At 42.3% G+C, this 18,234-nt stretch overlaps 1 protein-coding gene across 3 annotated transcripts in view; it reads right to left on the bottom strand.

Annotated features, from left to right (window-relative positions):
- The window catches only part of vit (vitrin), a 55,033-nt gene that overhangs the window by 9,035 nt on the left and 27,764 nt on the right, over nucleotides 1–18,234 (bottom strand). For 2 of the 3 annotated variants that reach the window (XM_048596433.1, XM_048596435.1), the window contains 8 exons: nucleotides 16,830–16,895; nucleotides 15,968–16,030; nucleotides 13,831–13,896; nucleotides 13,281–13,337; nucleotides 7,727–7,783; nucleotides 1,557–1,704; nucleotides 1,297–1,400; nucleotides 46–272 (listed from right to left, as the gene is read on the bottom strand). In XM_048596433.1, the coding sequence (XP_048452390.1) occupies nucleotides 46–272; nucleotides 1,297–1,400; nucleotides 1,557–1,704; nucleotides 7,727–7,783; nucleotides 13,281–13,337; nucleotides 13,831–13,896; nucleotides 15,968–16,030; nucleotides 16,830–16,895 (788 nt within the window). The remainder of the gene's footprint in view (nucleotides 1–45; nucleotides 273–1,296; nucleotides 1,401–1,556; nucleotides 1,705–7,726; nucleotides 7,784–13,280; nucleotides 13,338–13,830; nucleotides 13,897–15,967; nucleotides 16,031–16,829; nucleotides 16,896–18,234) is intronic. The other variant, XM_048596434.1, reaches the window with a different exon arrangement.

Genomic DNA, 18,234 nt, shown 5'->3' with positions numbered 1-18,234 from the left:
GCTGTGGCTATCCCACAATCCTGCACCCAGAGTACATGACTTCACCTTGTCCACAAAGTCTCTCTCGACCAGGTTCTGCCTCTCGCTCTGGTCTGCACCTTCCACTGTGATGAAGAAGATGTTGATGCCAGACTCTCGGGTGAGGCGAGCAGCTTCTTCGACCTTGTCTGTGGGCCACCCATCGACCAGGACCACTACCACATTGGGGGCCCCTCCGCGATTCCCCTGCTCTTTGGAAAAGAAATTCTCAAGGGCATGACTGAGCGCTCTCCCTGCAAAGAGAAAGATTCCACACCTTTTAGTCAATTCTCCAGTTTCCATTGAGCTATATGTGTGTTCATTATAGCCCCTGACATAAATGATTATTGCACTGCATTGAAGCATATCCTTGAACCTCAGCTAATCCAGTTAACCATGATGTTAAACTAATGATAGAGGGTCAGTTTTGTACCCTGAGAGGTTTAGGGAAGTAACTCCAGTGAGACAAAGGCAGATACACCAATGGTATTGCACAGGACAGAATCAAGGGGAGGGAAGGGGGACAGGATGCAATTTTCCATATGAACGAGAATGAAACAAGGAACCCTTCAATCAAATTTGAATGCATATCCTTTTGAAATCTAGTGAGTATAATATATCCATCAGGCTTTTTTAAAATAGTCAGTATTAAAACACAGTCACAAGCACAGCTACTTTTAACAGTTGATCAGTGTTAACAGTCTGTTCAAAATGTTGCATAGAGCAGTTAATACCTGAAAGATAAGCCCTGCCCAGCAGGATATAAAGAACTGTTCTAGTGGGAGTTAATCATTGACCTAGGGTGTCCTCCAAAAGTTGCAGAGTGTTATGGCACGTGTTGCTAATGTGTCCTAACCAGTGCTTCAGTGATTGTCCTTATTGTTAACAGCGCGTAGTTAAATCAGTAATGTGCATTTACTCTTAAACTAAGCCTGATATCTCACAAGAGACCACAAGCATCTTAATGTAATGTAACTAGCATCCAAGTGAAATCTAATCAATCTAATCCATTTAATTGAAGCCAAGAAAACCTTCTACTGAGTACATTGTGTAGGCATCCTTCCCCAATTGGTATCAGTGACTCAACTAATACCTATAAGCAGGACTACTGGCAGCGAATGAAGCCAAAAGATGTTGGCAATACTGACAACTAATGTTAAAACATCAAACTGCTGGGCTGGAGATCTGCTGTAAACTCACCGAAACCACCTTCCTCCAACTGTTGGAAGGTGTAAGATTAGTGATGTGAGCACACGTTGGGAAGGGTGAGGCACTTACCCACATTGGAGAGGCCACCTCGCTGTGGAATCTTCTCAATGGCATTTTTAAGATCGTCTGAGTTTCGGTAAGTCTGGAGGTTGAACTCCGTACTAGCATTGTTCCTGGAATGACAAAAAGTCAATGTTGTTTAATATCTGGCAAAATAAAGGGGGGAGTATTGTGCATTTATATAGCACCTATCAATCGCAAAGTGCTCCTTTCCCCTCATTATTGTTTGCAATCTTGTCATTTTGAGGGGAGATTTTGGTGCCACTCACCCAAACTGTATGATGCCAATCAATGGGCCTGCTACTCCAATGTCGAGGGCTTGAGCAATCTTCATCAGAAAACTCTTCTGAATACGAAACCTCCGCCTTCCAATGCTCCAACTTCCATCCATCAGGAATGCAAGGTCAATCTTGCAATCTGCAGTGGCGAAAAGAGCAGTCCCTTAAACCAAGACCTGACAGCTGACCCAATACTGCACAGGAAAGGCTTCAAAGGCAATAATGCTGGAAATACTCCGCAAATCAGTCAGCTTCTGTGGTGAGGGAGACAGAGTTAACTTTTCAGTTTGATGACCTTTCATCAAAACTCAGGTGATCTTTGTTAAGGCATTGAAAATGGTTTGATAGTGTAAATGGGAGAAGCTACTTTCTTAGGCATGGCAATCCATAACAGTAAGAGATTGTTATTTGTAGTCAACACCCCTGGAACAGATGGGCCCTGACCCCAGGCTCCTGGTCTAGAGGTAAGGACAAGACCACAAAAGCCTTTAAACCATGAAGTTTAGCTAGACCATTTAGGTATGAATTGCTGTAAACCAGAGATGCTCCACCAAGCAGAGATGGCACGTCTATAAGCCAGACATGTTGTACCTGAACAGAACCGGAACTGAGGTCTTTGAGGGATGTTACACTAGTGCAGTGGGGAGAATTGACTGGGCAGGAGTATAGGAACCAGGGAAGTGTATCAGAGAGGGATTGTAGGCTGCACAAAACACTGAGAAAGACGGATGACATTAAAATAGAGAACAATAGTTAATGGGAGAGTGGCAAAAAGGAATGGAGCCTAAAGCAGGCTTACGCCAACCAATTGTAAATGCACAGGGTATAATTATTAAGATTGGGGAGTTACGGGTCCACGTTGTCTTGTGAGATTATGATGCCATGCTATAACAGAAACCTGGCTTAAGTAAGTGTGTTAAATATTCCTGGTCAGAAGGTCTTCAAAAAAGTTACGAAAGGAAACAAAAGTACAGGTGGCAGTTTTAGTTAAGGAGATCATTATAGTGTGGCAGACAGGATGTCCCGAGGGTTCAAAGACACAGTTGATTTGGCTAGCACAACACAATAGAAAGGGTACAATTACATTGCTCAGTGTAGTCTATAGACCATCAACTAGTCAAAAGGTTGTAGAGGAACAAATCTGCAGGGAAATTACAGTAAGACATGAAGATCACACAGTAGCAATAATAGGGTACTTTATCCAGCAGAGTGTGGACTAGGACATTGTTAGAGTAAAAGGCAGTGAGGGACAAGTGTTCCTAGATGATGTTCAAGAGAATTTCGACAGCTGTGTGTGTCCAATCCAACAAGAAAGAAGGCACTGCTAGGTCTAGTTCTCGCAAATGAGGTGGACCAAGTTGGTCAAGTGACAGTCGGGGAATATTTGGAGAATAGTAATAATTGCAACACAAAACTCAAAGGATAATCCAAAGAAAGAATAATAACTGGAAGAGAGTTGACTTCAATGGGCCAAGAACAGAGCTGAGCCGAATAGACTGGAACCAAAGGTAAGGGAAAATTCTGGTTTCTGAACAACGGGCCACCTTCAAAGAGGAGATGCTGCAGGCACAGTCAAGGTATATTCTCTTAAAAGTGAAAGTTAAAGGTAGGGGAAAACAAATCTAGAGCTCCCTGGATGACAAAGGAGATAGGGACTAAGATAAAGAAGGTTGAGAAATTGAGGACCAATAGGACAACAACAGTTTTTGGGGAAGTGATTAAGAGGGATTGTCAGAAAACATTAACAGCTAACACAAGGGAATCCCAAATTCTTCCATAGGTACAAAAACAGTAAAATTGTGGTTAAAAAAATATAGACCCCAAAAGGTGGATTTATGCTTGGAGTCAGGGGGCAAAAGAAGAAGATGCTGCCCAGGCCATGGTGACAGTAGAGGAACTTCAGTCAATAAAAGGGTTCAGAACTGATAAGGAGAAGGTATTGGATATGCTATCGATGCTTAAAGTTGACAAAATACTGGGACCAGATGAGATCCATCAAAGGATACTGAAGGATGTGGCAATGGAAAATGCTGAGGCACTAGCCAAAATCTGTCGGGTTTCCCTGGTTCCTGGGGTAGTGTTGAGAACTTGAGAATTGCACATTTTTAAAAGGAGTTGTAAGAGCAGCAATTATAGACCAGTCAGTTTACCTTAAATGGTGAGGAAGCTTCTAGAAACAATTCTTCAGGAAAGAATTAATAGTTATATGGGAAAATGAAGAGTCAGGACATATGTCTAAAGGAAAGATTGTGTCTGACTAACTTGCTGGTGTTTTTTAGAAGAAATAACAGAGAGAGTGGATGATAGTAATGTTGCTGATGTGGTGTACATGGATTTCCAGGATGGGTTTGATACAGTGTCACATAACGGTCAATGGATATTTTTTGGGCTGGAGGAAGGTTTGTAATGGAGTTCCCCAGGGATCAGCATTGGTACCTTGCCTTTCCTGATTTACACTGATGATCCAGATCTCAATGTGCGGGGGACAATTTCAAAATTTGCAGATGACATGAAACTTGGGAAAATTGTAAATTCTGAAGAGGAAAGTATACAACTCCAAAAGGACATTGATAAGTTGATGAAGTGTGCAGATGGGTGGCAGATAAAGTTTAATGCAAGAAGGTCTGAGTAGAAGAACATGGAGGTACAGTATAAAATAAAGAGTCACGCAGCACGGAAACAAACCCTTTGGCTCAACTTGTCCACGTTCCCAAGCTAAACTAGTCCCATTTGCCTGCATCTGGCCCATATCTCTCTAAACCTTTCCTATTCATATATGACCAAATGTTTTTTAAATGTTGTAATTGTACCTGCATCCACCACATCCTCCGGCAGTTCACTCCACAAACGTGTAAAAAAATTTGCCCCTCTGGTTCCTTTTAAATGTTTGTCCTTTCATGTTAAAAATGTGCCCTCTAGTTTTGAACTCCCTCACCCTAGGGAAAAGACCTTTGCCATTTACTTTATATATGCCCCTCATGATTTTATAAACCTCTATAAGGTCACCCTTCAACCTCCTAAGCTCCAGTGAAATAAGTCCCAGCCTATCCAACCTCTCCATATAATTCAAACCTTCCAGTCCCGATAACATCATTGTAAATCGTTTCTGCACCGTCTCCAATTTAACAATAACCTTCCTATAGCAGAGTAACTAGAACTGTACACAGTACTCCAACAGTGGCCTCATCAATGTCCTGTAGAGCCTCAATATGACATCCCACCTCCTTTACTCAATGATCTGAGCAATGAAGGCAAGCATGTCAAACACCTTCTTTACCAGCCTGTCAACGTCTGAAGCAATTTTCAAGGAACTATGCACCTGAACCCCTAGGTCTCTCTGTTCTACAACGCTACCCAGGGCCCTACGATTAACTGTGTAAGTCCTGCCCTTGTTCATCTTACCAAAATGCAACACCTTACATTTATTCAAATTAAACTCCATCTGCCACTCCTCAGCCCATTGGTTCAAATGATCAAGATCTCTTTTACTCTTAGATAACCTTCTTCACTGTCCACTTTTGATGTCATCCACAACCTTACTAACCATGCTTCCTATATTATCATCCAAATCATTTATACAACTACAAACAACAGTGGACCCAGCACCGATCCCTGTGGCACACCACTGGGCATGGGTACCTCCACCACCACCCTCTGTCTCCTACCATCAAGCCAATTTTGTACCCAATTGGCAAGCTCCCCCTAAATCCCTATGATCTACCTTTACTAGTCAGTCTGCCAGGCAGAACCTCGCCAAAGGCTTTGCTAAAGTCCATATAGACAACATCTACTGCTCTGCCCTCGTCTACCTTCTTGGTCACATTCTCAAAAAACTCAATCAAGTTTGTGAAACACAATTTCCCGTGCACAAATCCATGCTGACTATCCCCAAACAGTTCTTGCATCTCCAAATGCATGTAGATTCTATCTCTCAGAATCCCCTCCAACAACTTACCCACCACTGACATCGGACTCACTGATCTATATTCCCAGGCTTCTCCTTGCAGCCTTTTTTACATAAAGGCACTACATTAGCCACCCTCCAGTCTTCCAGCACCTCACCCGTGGCTGTAGATGATACAAATATCTCTGCTAGGTGCCTCATAGTTTATTCCCCAGCATCCAGCAATATCCTTGGATATGCTTGATCAGGACTCGGAGATTTATCTAACTTTATGCTTTTTAAGACCTCTAGCACCTCCTTTTCTGTAACATGGACTCTCTTCAAGACATCACCGTATATTTTTCCAAGTTCCCTATCTTCCATGTCTTTCTCCAAAGTAAAAACTGAGTCCTGGATGTATATACTCATAAATCACTAAAAGTGGCAGGACAGGTCTAGTGAGCAGTTAATAAAGCAGACAGTATCATAGGTTTTATTAATAGGGACACAGAATACAGCAATATAGAAGGTTTTCTTTACAGTTCTGGGCTCTACATTTTAGGAAAGATGCAAATGTGTTGGAGAGAGTGTAGAAGATGTTTAACAGACAGTTCCAGGGCTATAAAGGTAGGTTGGAGACAATTTTCCTTGGAGAGGAGAAAGCTAAGGGGAGATTTGCTTGAAACTTTCAAAATCGTGAGTGGGATGGATAGAATAAATTAGGAGAAACTGTTCCCTCTCATAAGGATTGATAACTAGAGGGCAATTTTCAAAAGAAGCAGATGTGATGTGAGGAAAAGCTTTCTTAGACAGTTAACAGTATGGAATGCACTGTCTGGAAGTGTGGTGGAGGCAGGTTTAACTGAGGCATTCAAGAGGGGATTAGATAATGATTTAAATGGAAACAATGTGTAGGGTAACAGGGAAAAGTCAGGATATTGTCACTAAGCCATAATGTTCATTCAGAGAGATAGTGCAAACACAATGGGTTGAATGGTCTCCTGATTGTTTATTATTCTTTGCAGCATCTTGACAGAACTAAATGGTTAACTTGACCATTTCAGAGGATAATTCAGAGTCAACTTTCTTGATGTGAAGTGAGAGTTATGTATAGGTCAGACTGGTTGGGAAAAACAGCAGACAAATGTACAACAGGGTTTAGTCAGAGCACTGAAGGGTTTGGTGAAGGTGATAAATAACAATCTAATCAAAAGCTTCTCATTGCCACGTTCCTATGATATTTTTCTCCCTCAGATGTCTTCTGAAGGTTAATCCTTTAATTCCCAGAGACTTCAAGATGTTTCAGAAGAATCGGCAAGTCTGGATAGCTATTCTGCTGAACATACAGACCGTTACAAGTTCAACTCTCTTTCCTGACCCCCACCCCCAGTATCTGGGAATGTTCTCCATCCACCTCCATATCCGGGTAGCTTTAGATTGAGGTAATTTTGGATAATGGGAAGATTCCGTCTACCTGTTTCTCCCCCGACCCCATTTCGACTCCATCGCCACTCCCACCAACCTGATCGATCCACATCATCTCCTGGGCCAAGGGAAAAGCAGGAAATTCAGGGACAATAAAGGAAAAGGAATCTTCTGGAAAAACACTTCCAACGAGAAAAGCAGAAGCAGAAATCCCTTTGCTGCAAAAATGACAACTGAGCGTAAAGAAAACTGTAGTTGCTCTGTCTACCTTAGACAAGCCTTTTGAGATGTCAATCACTCTTTAAAAGGCTTGGGAGGTGTTATTAGTAATATTATCAGAGAATTTTTTTAAAAAGCACAATTTATAGACTCATATTCTCAGGAAGCATTAAACTGTTTTGCTTGTGAGTCGATAAGGCTGATAAAAAAAATGGAGTGGACTGGATTTATTTTAATGTGGAGTAAAATGGGCTAAGATGCGTCAATGCACTGCAAAGATCCTGGTTAACTTTGTCTCATTTATCTCTACCTGACCTCTCAGAGATGAAAAATTATTGGTGGCATTGACTCTACCGTTCAGTGACCGCAGCCTTGAAGGATTCACTTCAGGAACTGTCAATTTAAGTCTGCAGTTGAATAAAATTCAAGTCTGGAGGTCAATGCATGCACCTTACTTATTGCCCATCAAAAATATTGGGGGGCAGTAAATTGTGCAAAATTTTCAATGTGTTCTCCCAGCACCTTTGCTTGGGAGCATTTGATTTCTGCATGGCCAGTAATAGAGTGGAATTTCACTTTATTGTTTTGCTATCTAATGTGTTAGTCATTTCAAGAGGCAAGAAACTGTAGATACTTGGGTCTCCTTGCGAAATTGGGTCCTCAATGAAATCTTGGTTCTTTCTGCTGAAGCCTGGTTAGAAAGAAAACGTAAAATCAGTGCATTTACCAGCAGTGATTCCTCATTATCTTCTACACACAACTAAACATCATGTCTCAGGACTGTGAGATATTGTATTATGGATTCTCTTTACTAACTCACTCACAAGCGCTCTATGTTTATTAAACCACGTGTCCATTCACTTATTCATAAAACTGCGTTTTGTAGTACATTTTATTCTTACAAGATAAAATAATTTAAACATCTCTTCTAACCCATTACTGTTTCTTTACATCTTTCAATTCTTATTGGCCCATGCTGTAAATAGTGTTTAAACCTGTTTCTGTATCAAAGGCTACCCCTGAATAAGTGTTAATACTGTAACCTACTCTGAACAATGTCATCCCTGAATCATGTCTCAATAACCCACTCAAAACAATGGAAAGATTATAATATTAATTAGCCTGTAGTAACTGTCTCTTGGGACCTGAGTATGTCGCGGGACATCAAACAGTTTCCTCCACTAGCATGTCCCTACAGTTTGCTGATTTTTATCTCTTTGAAATTTCCTTATACACTACCTATTTATATAACACTGTACTACCTAGTTCTAACTTTTATTTAGGACTACCATCTTGTACTAATGCATGGATTTATACTTTTAAATATACATTGTATAGGACCACTACCCCTTTAAGAAACTTACTATCCAAACAGCGCTTCCATGAAACTTTATGAATGAATGTGTAAGAACTGTCTAAACCGGCAATAGTAAATAAAATCTTACGATCCATCTGCAGGAGATCAGTTTAATACCCTGTCTACTTTTATTTAGTACACATATCATTTCTCACTTATTTAGATCTTATAGGTGTAGTATTTTTACTAACATTAATAACTTTAAAGACAAAAGGGGTAACACCTCTTAATTATGCAAACTCAGACCCGGACAGACATTCTAATCACATCAGGAGAAACAGCCAGCATTTAGCAAGTGCTTAAGCCATCTCCTGCTTCTCCCAGACAGATCTCACACAAACTTGCATACAATAGACACAATTACGTGACATCATTGTGCTAAAGTTTTAATGTATGTAAAAACTGTGTATAAAAGAGGCTGCTGTAAAACTGTACTTTGAATTCCATCGCCACCTAGTGCGAATGCTGAATAAAGAGGCTATTTTTGCCACTCACCAACCTCGGTCATTATTGAACACGATCCCACAGGATTAAGGGCAGAACATCCAAACATTTTCCTGTGATTGCTGTCAGGATATGTCACCTTAGCCACTCAATGCAGACCTGGTCGACCCAATATCTTCAAACCTGAACTAACCATCCAAAACTCTGCTGCCCATGTCCTAATACCAATCTCTGATTCTCACATCTTATGCATTCCCAATTTTAATTGCTCCACCATTTGTGGCCACACCTTTAGCTGTCTAAGGACTAAATTCTAGAATTCCCTCTTAAACCCCCCTAACTCTTAAACTCTCCTTTCTTCTATAAGGCCTGCAAGCTTGTGGACATCTTCTCATATATGTCCTCTGTCAAATCCTGTTTGATGATGCTCTTGCAATGTGCACTGGGGTGCTTTACTACTTTTTTAAAATTCAGTCACAGGATGTAGGCATCTACTGGCTAGGCCAGCATTTATTGCCCATCCCTAATTGCCCAGAGGGCAGTTAAGAGTCAACCACATTGCTGTTGGTCTGAAGTCACATGTAGGCCAGACTAGGTAAGGATAACAGTCTCCTTCCCTAAAGGACATTAGTGAACTAGATGGGGTTTTGTCGACAATCAACAATGGATTCATGGTCATCATTAGACTCCTAATTCCAGATTCTTTATTGAATTCAAGGTCCACCATCTGCCATGGCAAGATTTGACCTGGGTCCCCAGAACATTAGCTACATTTCTGGATTAATAGTCGAAAACTAATACCACGAGGCGATTGACTCTCCTGGAAAAGAAAATGGTATGGAAATGGAAGTTGGTGTTGTTGTTGACTTACTGAAGTGAACTTGAGTATCACATGAATAGCTTCCCCCTTTTATCCTTGCTCCCTCTCTCCTCCACAGCATGCACCTCCCCACCTCCCTACCATACCACCTGGCTCCAAAAAGTGACCCAGTCCGTCAACTCCCAGTGACCCAGCTCCCTCAACTCCCTGTGACCCAGCTCCCTCAACTCCCCCTGACCCAGCTCCCTCAACTCCCAGTGACGCAGCTCCCTCAACTCCCAGTGACCCGGCTCCCTCAACTCCTGGTGACCCAGCTCCCTCAACTCCCAGTGACCCAGCTCCCTCAACTCCCAGTGACCCAGCTCCCATGAGTCCTTACATTTTTGATCAGTCTAAGAGGAATCTTGTCAAAAATGTTGCTGAATCCATGTAGAACACATTAAATGCATTCTCCTCATCAACACTCATGGTTACCCCCTCCAAATATTAGATCAAATTTGTCAAACATGACCTTCTCTTAACAAATTCATGCTGACTAACCTTGATTAATTTGTGTATCTCCTGGTGCAAATATATTCTGGCCCTCAGAATTCATAGAATCATAGACTCCCTACAGGGAATGGCCTGTGGAAACAGGCCATTCAGCCCATCAGGTCCACACTGACCCTCCGAATGGCATCCCACCCAAACCCAACCCCCCCTACCCTATCATCCCACATTCCCCATGGCTAACCCACCTAGCCTACACATCCCTGAACACTATGGCAATTTATCATGGCCAGTCAACCTAACCTGCACATTTTTGGACTGTGGGAGGAAACCAGAGCACCCAGAGGAAACCCACACAGACACCGGGAGAATGTGCAAACTCCACACAGACAGTCACCCGAGCATGAAAGTTGCTTACATACTCGATCATCTTTCTCTTTCTGACTGTTCTCTCTGGCCTATAGTACATACCCAACATTGTATTTGCCCCTTTTATGTTTTTTACTTCTATGAACTGGCCTCTTTTGATCCTTCCAAAATACCCCTCCTCACTGCTATAATTGATTCTTTGATCAAACCAGGAATGTTGACTTGCCCATCCTGCCCATATTTCAGCCAAGTCTCACTCATAGCTATGATATTTATACTCCCATGTGTCTATCTACGCCCTCAACTCATCTGTCTTGTTCCTCAAGCTCTTTGCATTAACATATGTTTTATTTACGTTTGCTAAATTCACTTCTTTCTTATCTAATCTATGTTTTCTCTGCCTTCCAGACTCAGTTACTTGCACTTTAAATTCTAAGAGTTTCTGCCCCTCTGCACTAATTGTTAGAATCCTATCCTTCTGCCGATCGAATTTTAGTTCAGCTGAACAGCATTAGCAAACATTCCTGTGAGGATATTGGTCCCATTCAATAAATACATGTCCCACCTACCCCAAAAATGGTCCTAATGCCTCAGGAATCTTAAAGCCCTTCCTCCCGCACCATCCCTCCAGCCAAGCATTCATCTACTCTATCCATCTATTGCTATATTCACTACTGAGTGGCACTAGGAATGTTCCAGAGATTGCTACCTTTCAAATCCTGCTTTTCAATTTCCTACCTAATTGTCTGATGTCTGGTTACAGGATCTCTTTCTCCTACATCATTTCTCTTTGTTCCTACCTCACTGGTCCCAACATGGACCACAACCCCTGGCTGTTCACCCTCCCTCTTCAGAATGTCCTGTACCCATTCCATGACATTCTTGACCCTGGCACCCGGGAGAGGTACCATCCTGAAGTCATGTCAATTGCCACAGAAATGCCTGTCTACTCCCCTCACTAACAAACCTCTCAGCCTCATGAATATTGCCTTGAGCTGCTGCTCAAGCCTCAAAGCCCAGAGCTTGAGTTACTCCAACCAGAGGCACTTCCTGCTCCCAGGGTCATCGAAACCATCAGGACCATCCAAGATTTCTCCAGAATGAGCAAGAAGTGCAAATCATGGGCCTCCTTCAAAATTAATTTGTGGGATGTGGGCATCACTGGTTAAAGAAGCATTTGATGCCAATCCCCAAATTGCCCAGAGGGCAGTAAAGAGTCAACCACATTGCTATGGGTCTGGAGCCACATGCAGGCCAGACTAGGTAAGGATCACAGATCTCCTTCTCTGAAGGTCATCAGTGAACCAATAATTTTAAACAACAATTGACAGTGGTTACACAGTCACTAGTAGGGCCAGGTTTATAATTCCAGATTTTTATTTAATTCAAATTTCACCATCTGCCCTGGTGGGATTTGAACCTTTGTACCCAGAACATTAAACTGAGGTTATAGATTACTAATCCAGTGAGAATTAGCTTGAGCCCCCAAGTCTTATTTTAATGGAATAGAATATGAACTCTTGCTTTTGTTTTAATCTTGCTCCTACTTGAGTATAAACTAGAAAAATCTAAATCTTGTTTATTTAAGATAAACAATCAACTACTTAACCCTATCAAGTGAAAAAAATTTAGTTTTGAAGCTCTAAAATATTAAAGATGTATGTAAAGTTTTTACATTGTACTCATGGTCTTAACTTAAGCCAACATTCAGTCACAAGAGATGAGAGAAATATCTACTAATTACCTACTTGATTAAAATATGGCTGAGTGGATGCTATTCTGAGCAAGATCCTTAAATTGTTTATTTGATCTAAATTGTTTTGCTACTAATTGTATTGTTTGATCTTCACTATAAATTTTGCTTCTATGTAAACATCTTCCATATCTGTAAACTTAGTTTGGCTTTAGGCTTCTCGCATTCGTTTTGACAGATTGATACTATGGAGTAGTAGAAAGCCATGCAGTGAAAGAGTACTTGCTGGTCATATTGATTGCTCCTTCACTCATTTGTAAGAGAGAAGGTCTCAGGTCTCAGCAATGCGAATGTCTAATTACTGATCCCGTGAGAGGAGAGGTAAGATACATCTTAAACATAGACTTTAATCGAATAGAAATTTCACCACCTGATCCAGTGGGATTTGAACACACACCTCCAGGATATTAGTCTGGCCATCATTCAGATTACTAGGCCAGGTACATAACCACCAATGCCAGCACCAATGCTCTGTAGTGTGGTAACTTAGGCCTATGCCATCTGGAGTTTAGGAAAATGAGAGGAGATATAATTTGAGGTATTTAAGATGCTAAAAGGAGTTGACAAAGTAGACATAGAGCAGATGCTTCCCCTTTTGGGGAAATCTACAATGCGACATCAGAGATTTAGGATAAGGGGTAGCTGATTTAAAATCGAGTTGAGAAGAAATTACTTCTATCAAAGGGTTGTGAATCTGTGAAATTCATTACCCAAAATGCAGTGGACACTGGGACATTGAGTAAATTTAAGGAGATAGATAGATTTTTAATTAGTAATGGGTTAAAGGGTTATGGAGAGCAGGCAGGAGAGAGGAGTTGAGGCTGAAATGAGATTAGCCATGATCATATCAAATGGTGGGGCAGGTTCGAGGGACTGAACTGTCTACTCCTGCTCCTAGATCTTAGGTTACATTCATATGTAACACATTAGAATCGCATGCTCAAAGTTAAACTCACCCTTTGTGTCAAAGTCTGATTTCCAAAAATTAATCTCTGTTTCATCTGTATTCTGATCTAGATGAAAGAGAGAAAAAATAAACAAATCTTGAGTTTCAAGTCAGGTCCTTGAAGAGGAAGATGAGCTGTGATTATTCACAGACAGTGGACTCATGCCCTGTGTCTGGGGAGGACACAATATGGCTCCCACTCTCACTGCCTTAATGAGCCTGTGCTGCAGCAAACCCTCAGGAGGGTCCGGGCCAAGTGACACTTCAACCCAAAACAATGGAGACTCAGGGAGGTCGCATTGGAAACTTTGGAAAGTCTAAGACGAATAAAACCATCAGCAGCTTGAACTATCCCCATTCTCATTTAACAGAACAACCCCTACCAGATGAAGATGTCCTGTCCAATAGCAGAGACCATTAGGACTAAATAGTCCTTTCTATTCTGGAATTTCACTGCTATTCAAAGGATCTATCATCCAGCTCCAGTTTTACAAAAACCAGGAGAGAGCCAGAACTGCCTGGCAACCGATTAAATACAATGATTGAATACTTTTACATACTTTGTGTCTTGAATGATTCTGGGCTGGATCCCCATGGTTGGCTCCCTCTCAGCCCATGTCTTTGACCTTCATAAAAATAAGGGAATCGTTTATACGTCACTTTAATGTCCAATAATTGCACAAACCATATTAAACCTATCTGGACAAAGTTTCGGAATCTCTGTTCCTAATATACATTTCACAAAATTCCAGATCTTGCTCTCATGTATGTCAACTATTAAAATTATTGAGTGTGCCCATTATTTCCTCGACACACATACACAGTGAGTGAGCCTGCTGCAGAATTAGGCTGATGTATAAATCAACTCTTGAGAGACAGAGTCACTTATCAGGGGTTAAAGAGTCCAACTTCCACAAACCGGGATCCTGAGCTCTGTGACCTGCCAATGAACACAGCACAGGGATGACTAGGCTGAAACAAATTATCAATGTCTGCCTAGTTTCCCTGTTATTGTCCTGCTAGTCACATGATATAATGATGAGGAATTGGTGAGTAATCACAGTGATCCCTCTCTGTCAATATGTGACCCAGTGGGGAACTGAGGAAAACCCCAGTGATGAAGACCTTCAGAAGAAAGGGTCACACATCATTTTTCAAGTGACATAGAATTACAGAATTTCCAGCACAGGGAAATAGGCTGTTCAGCCCATTCAGTATTTATGCTTCACCCCACTTTACTTCACTGAACACTATTGTATATCCTTTTCTCCCTCACACACTTCCTCTCAATGTGCTGCTTTGTGGTAGCAAATTCCATAGTCTCCTTTCTCCCAGGATTATTGGATTTGTTTGTGACTATCTTGTATTTAGGAAATAGACCCTTGATTCCACAAGTGGAAATATCTTCTCTGTATCTGATTCAATAGATCATTCAATACGCTCTATTCCCAAAATGTTATTATCTGGAAAAAATTCAATTACGTCACTTTGCAACTGAATGAATGAATACTAACGGCAGATTGTGATCCTCGCACGTTTATGGAGAAAGCAATACCAAATTCATCAAGCTTAGGCAGGTAAGTCAAAGGTCAAACAACCAGACCAAGGTCTACTCCCTGAGTTGTGCTGCCAGGATGTATATGTCCTGGTGAATTGTCCTCCAGGATTTCAGTGCCATATCAATGGGCAAACAGGAAAAGAAACCAATCAACATGTTGTTAATCTCAACTACCTGTGGAAGGTAACCATGTTCCAACCTCTGAGATACTCCAGTGAGTGATTAACATTATAACTTCAATGTCATCATCTTACTTTTATATTCAATGTGTCAGCTATAGCCCAGTGGCTGCACTCCCTTTCTATTCAAGTAAAAGGAGGAAAGTATGAAGTGTGGCCCATTCATAGCTCCCCGCTCCAAGGTACAATTGGCTCTTTTTAATAATTGTACTGTATCTAGAATCCAACCATTGGCCCTTGATATTCAACAGTATTTGCATCACTGAATTCCCACTATCAACATTCTGGGAGTTATCATTGATCAGGAATTCAACTGGACTGACCACATAAACAATAGCTACAAGAACAGGTCAGAGGCTTGGAGTACTCACCTCCTGACTCCCCAAAGCCTGTCCACTATCTATAAGGCACATGTCAGGAGTGTGATGGAATACTCCCCAATTGCCTGGATGAGTGCAGCCCCAACAACATTCAAGAAGCTTGACACCATCCAGGACAAAACAGCCCGCTTGATGGCACCACATCCACAAGCATACTCTCCCTCCAGCACCGACGCTCAGTAGCAGCAGTGTGTACTATCTACAAGATGCACTGCAGAAATTCACCAAAGATCCTCAGACAGCACCTTCCAAACCCACTTCCATCTAGGACAGGGGCAGCAGATATATGGGAACACCACCACCTCCAAGTTCCCCTCCAAGTCAGTCACCATCCTGACTTGGAAATATATCACCGTTCCTTCACTGTCGCTGGGTCAAAATTCTGGAATTTCCTTCCTAATGGCATTGTGGGTCAACCCACAGCAGGAGGGCTGCAGCAGTTCAAGAAGGCAGCTCAGCACCACTTTCTCAAGGGCAACTAGGGATGGGCAAGAAATGCTGGGCAGCCAGCAATGCCCACATCCCATAAATGAATAAATTTTAAAAATCTAGAAGAAAGGAAAGATCAAAGTGTACTCACTGCTCTCCCCGAAGCTGAGAGCCCATTTCTCGTAGTCCGATAATCCAGGCTTGGAATTGTAACCTGGGGAGCAGAAGCTCACTTTAAATGCAGCAATGATTGCACAAACCATAATATTACATGTGGGAGTGTGAAGTTAGGCAGCCCATTCTGCACATGGGCTTGATGCAGATCGACATGTGTCTCCACAAATCCTACTCACCAGCACTGAACTTCCACCCAGGGTGGGGATCAAGAAACACTATCTCACAACACTCGGAAATCAAGGGCGGATCCCATTGGGAGCTGCCTACAGACATCACTTTCTCCAAAATGGACACATTTACTGGAATCGTACCGGAGCTGAGGGATTGGAGAAGATGGGATCGCTCCCCTCACATCAGGGAAGGCAGGGTGGGTATTGAGGGGTATTTGCAGAGTAAATGAGAAGAGGTCACAGGCAGGAGGTTATTAGTAAAGGAATCAGAGGGAGAAGCAGAGAAGTAATTTTGTACAGTTATTGGGATCTGGAATGCCTTACCTCGAAATGGTGTTGGGAGTAAACGCCGTAATAATGTTCAAAAGGGAATTAGATAAATACCTGAACAGGAAGTGTTTACAGGCAAAAGAGTAGGAGCTTGGAAGGAATTAAATAGCTGTACCAATGGGCTGGAGCAGTCATAATGGGCTGAATAGTCTCACTCTGTGATGTCTAAATTAGAGCCTGGGATTTGGTGAGATATCCTGTGGACCTGTGCTGTATCTTAGGCTGGAACTTGGGACGCGAGGAATTCCAGACTCTGTCGCTGTTCCCCTCCCTCCCCAGACTGTATGCAGGGGAGGGGGAGGGGGAGGCAGTTTGCATGCTTGAGGTGTGCCTGACCTGGGCTGTCGTAGGTCTCCATGTCTGTCCAGGCGTACACAGGGTCAGTCGCGAGCTCACCGTTAGCTGTTGCAAATACAGAAAAGCATCAGTGGTTGAAACTGCACCCTTCTGCTATTGACCACGTCACAATATAAACCAACAACATTTAAGACAAATGGCCCCAACAGACCAAGCTGCCCCAGCCCTCATTGCCACCCTACAATCAGTTGAAACACAAACCTGTGGGAAAATACATGGAAAAAGAAGGTTCCCACTGCAGTTATAATGAAGTGACTCACTGTTTGCTCCACTGAAATGGAACCAATTGTTTTGCATCTCACACACACAATAATCCACAAATTGCAAAATCACTACACAGCTACATCCAAATATTGCTCGTAAGAATTAATTAGGATTCTGAACATGCAAACATTTTTCAAATCTTGTTATTTTCTCGGTAACAGTAATCTCTGATTTATCTGCTACATCTGGCATCTCCTTACAATGTCTGAGCTAACCAGCCCCCTGAGGCTGGTTTGCAATAGAGTGATACCAACATTGCCAGTTCAATTCCTGCTCTAGCTGAGGCTACCGTAATGGACTCCCCTTCTCAATCTCTCCACTCACCTGAGGCATGGTGACCCTCAGGTTAAACCGCCATCAGTTTGTCTCTCTCTCTTTCTCTCTCTGTCTTTCTCTCTAGTGAGAGCAGCCCCATGGTCCCCTGGGACTATGGTGACATTGACTTTATCTATAACAATTATGAACTGGTCTGCAATCAGTGAATCAAGTTTTTGAAGAAAAATTGTGAAAGTGTAGAATTTTTATAAGAAGGAGAGACTTGTCTTTCTACAGTGCCTTTTCTGATCTCACTCACTCCCGAAATGCTTTATAACCAATAAGATTTACTGCTGCAGTGTAGGTCAGTTTGACAAGGATCAGCCTGAACTGTGATGTTCTCCCTGGTGAAATAGCCCACCTGGCTTCCCTGACTGATGACCCTACGGCGTGAGATGATGAGACTGAGGCCCCTGCCAAAAGGTCAATGAGGATGCACTCAATAAGGGATGGTGGAGAATAGGAATATCAGCTTGCTGGCCGAATCAGCCAGTCAGAGCTTGGCTGTGCCCTGTGTCTTGTGAAACCTGGAGGTAAGAGTCACACGTCCTAATGGGGTGCCTTAGTCAACCACAGAACCTGTAACTGGCGCTTCTGTGGAATACAGCACTCACACACAGGCACTCACATTGACACTGACACACACACACAGAGACACTCACATTGACACTGACACACACACACACACACACACACACAGACACTCACATTGACACTGACACACACACACAGACACTCACATTGACACTGACACACGCACACACACACACAGACACTCACATTGACACTGACACACACACACACA

The sequence above is a fragment of the Rhincodon typus genome, chromosome 5 (assembly GCF_021869965.1).
Source record: "Rhincodon typus isolate 14 chromosome 5, sRhiTyp1.1, whole genome shotgun sequence".
NCBI classification, from domain to species: domain Eukaryota; kingdom Metazoa; phylum Chordata; class Chondrichthyes; order Orectolobiformes; family Rhincodontidae; genus Rhincodon; species Rhincodon typus.
This window is presented reverse-complemented; position numbering and strand designations above follow the sequence as displayed.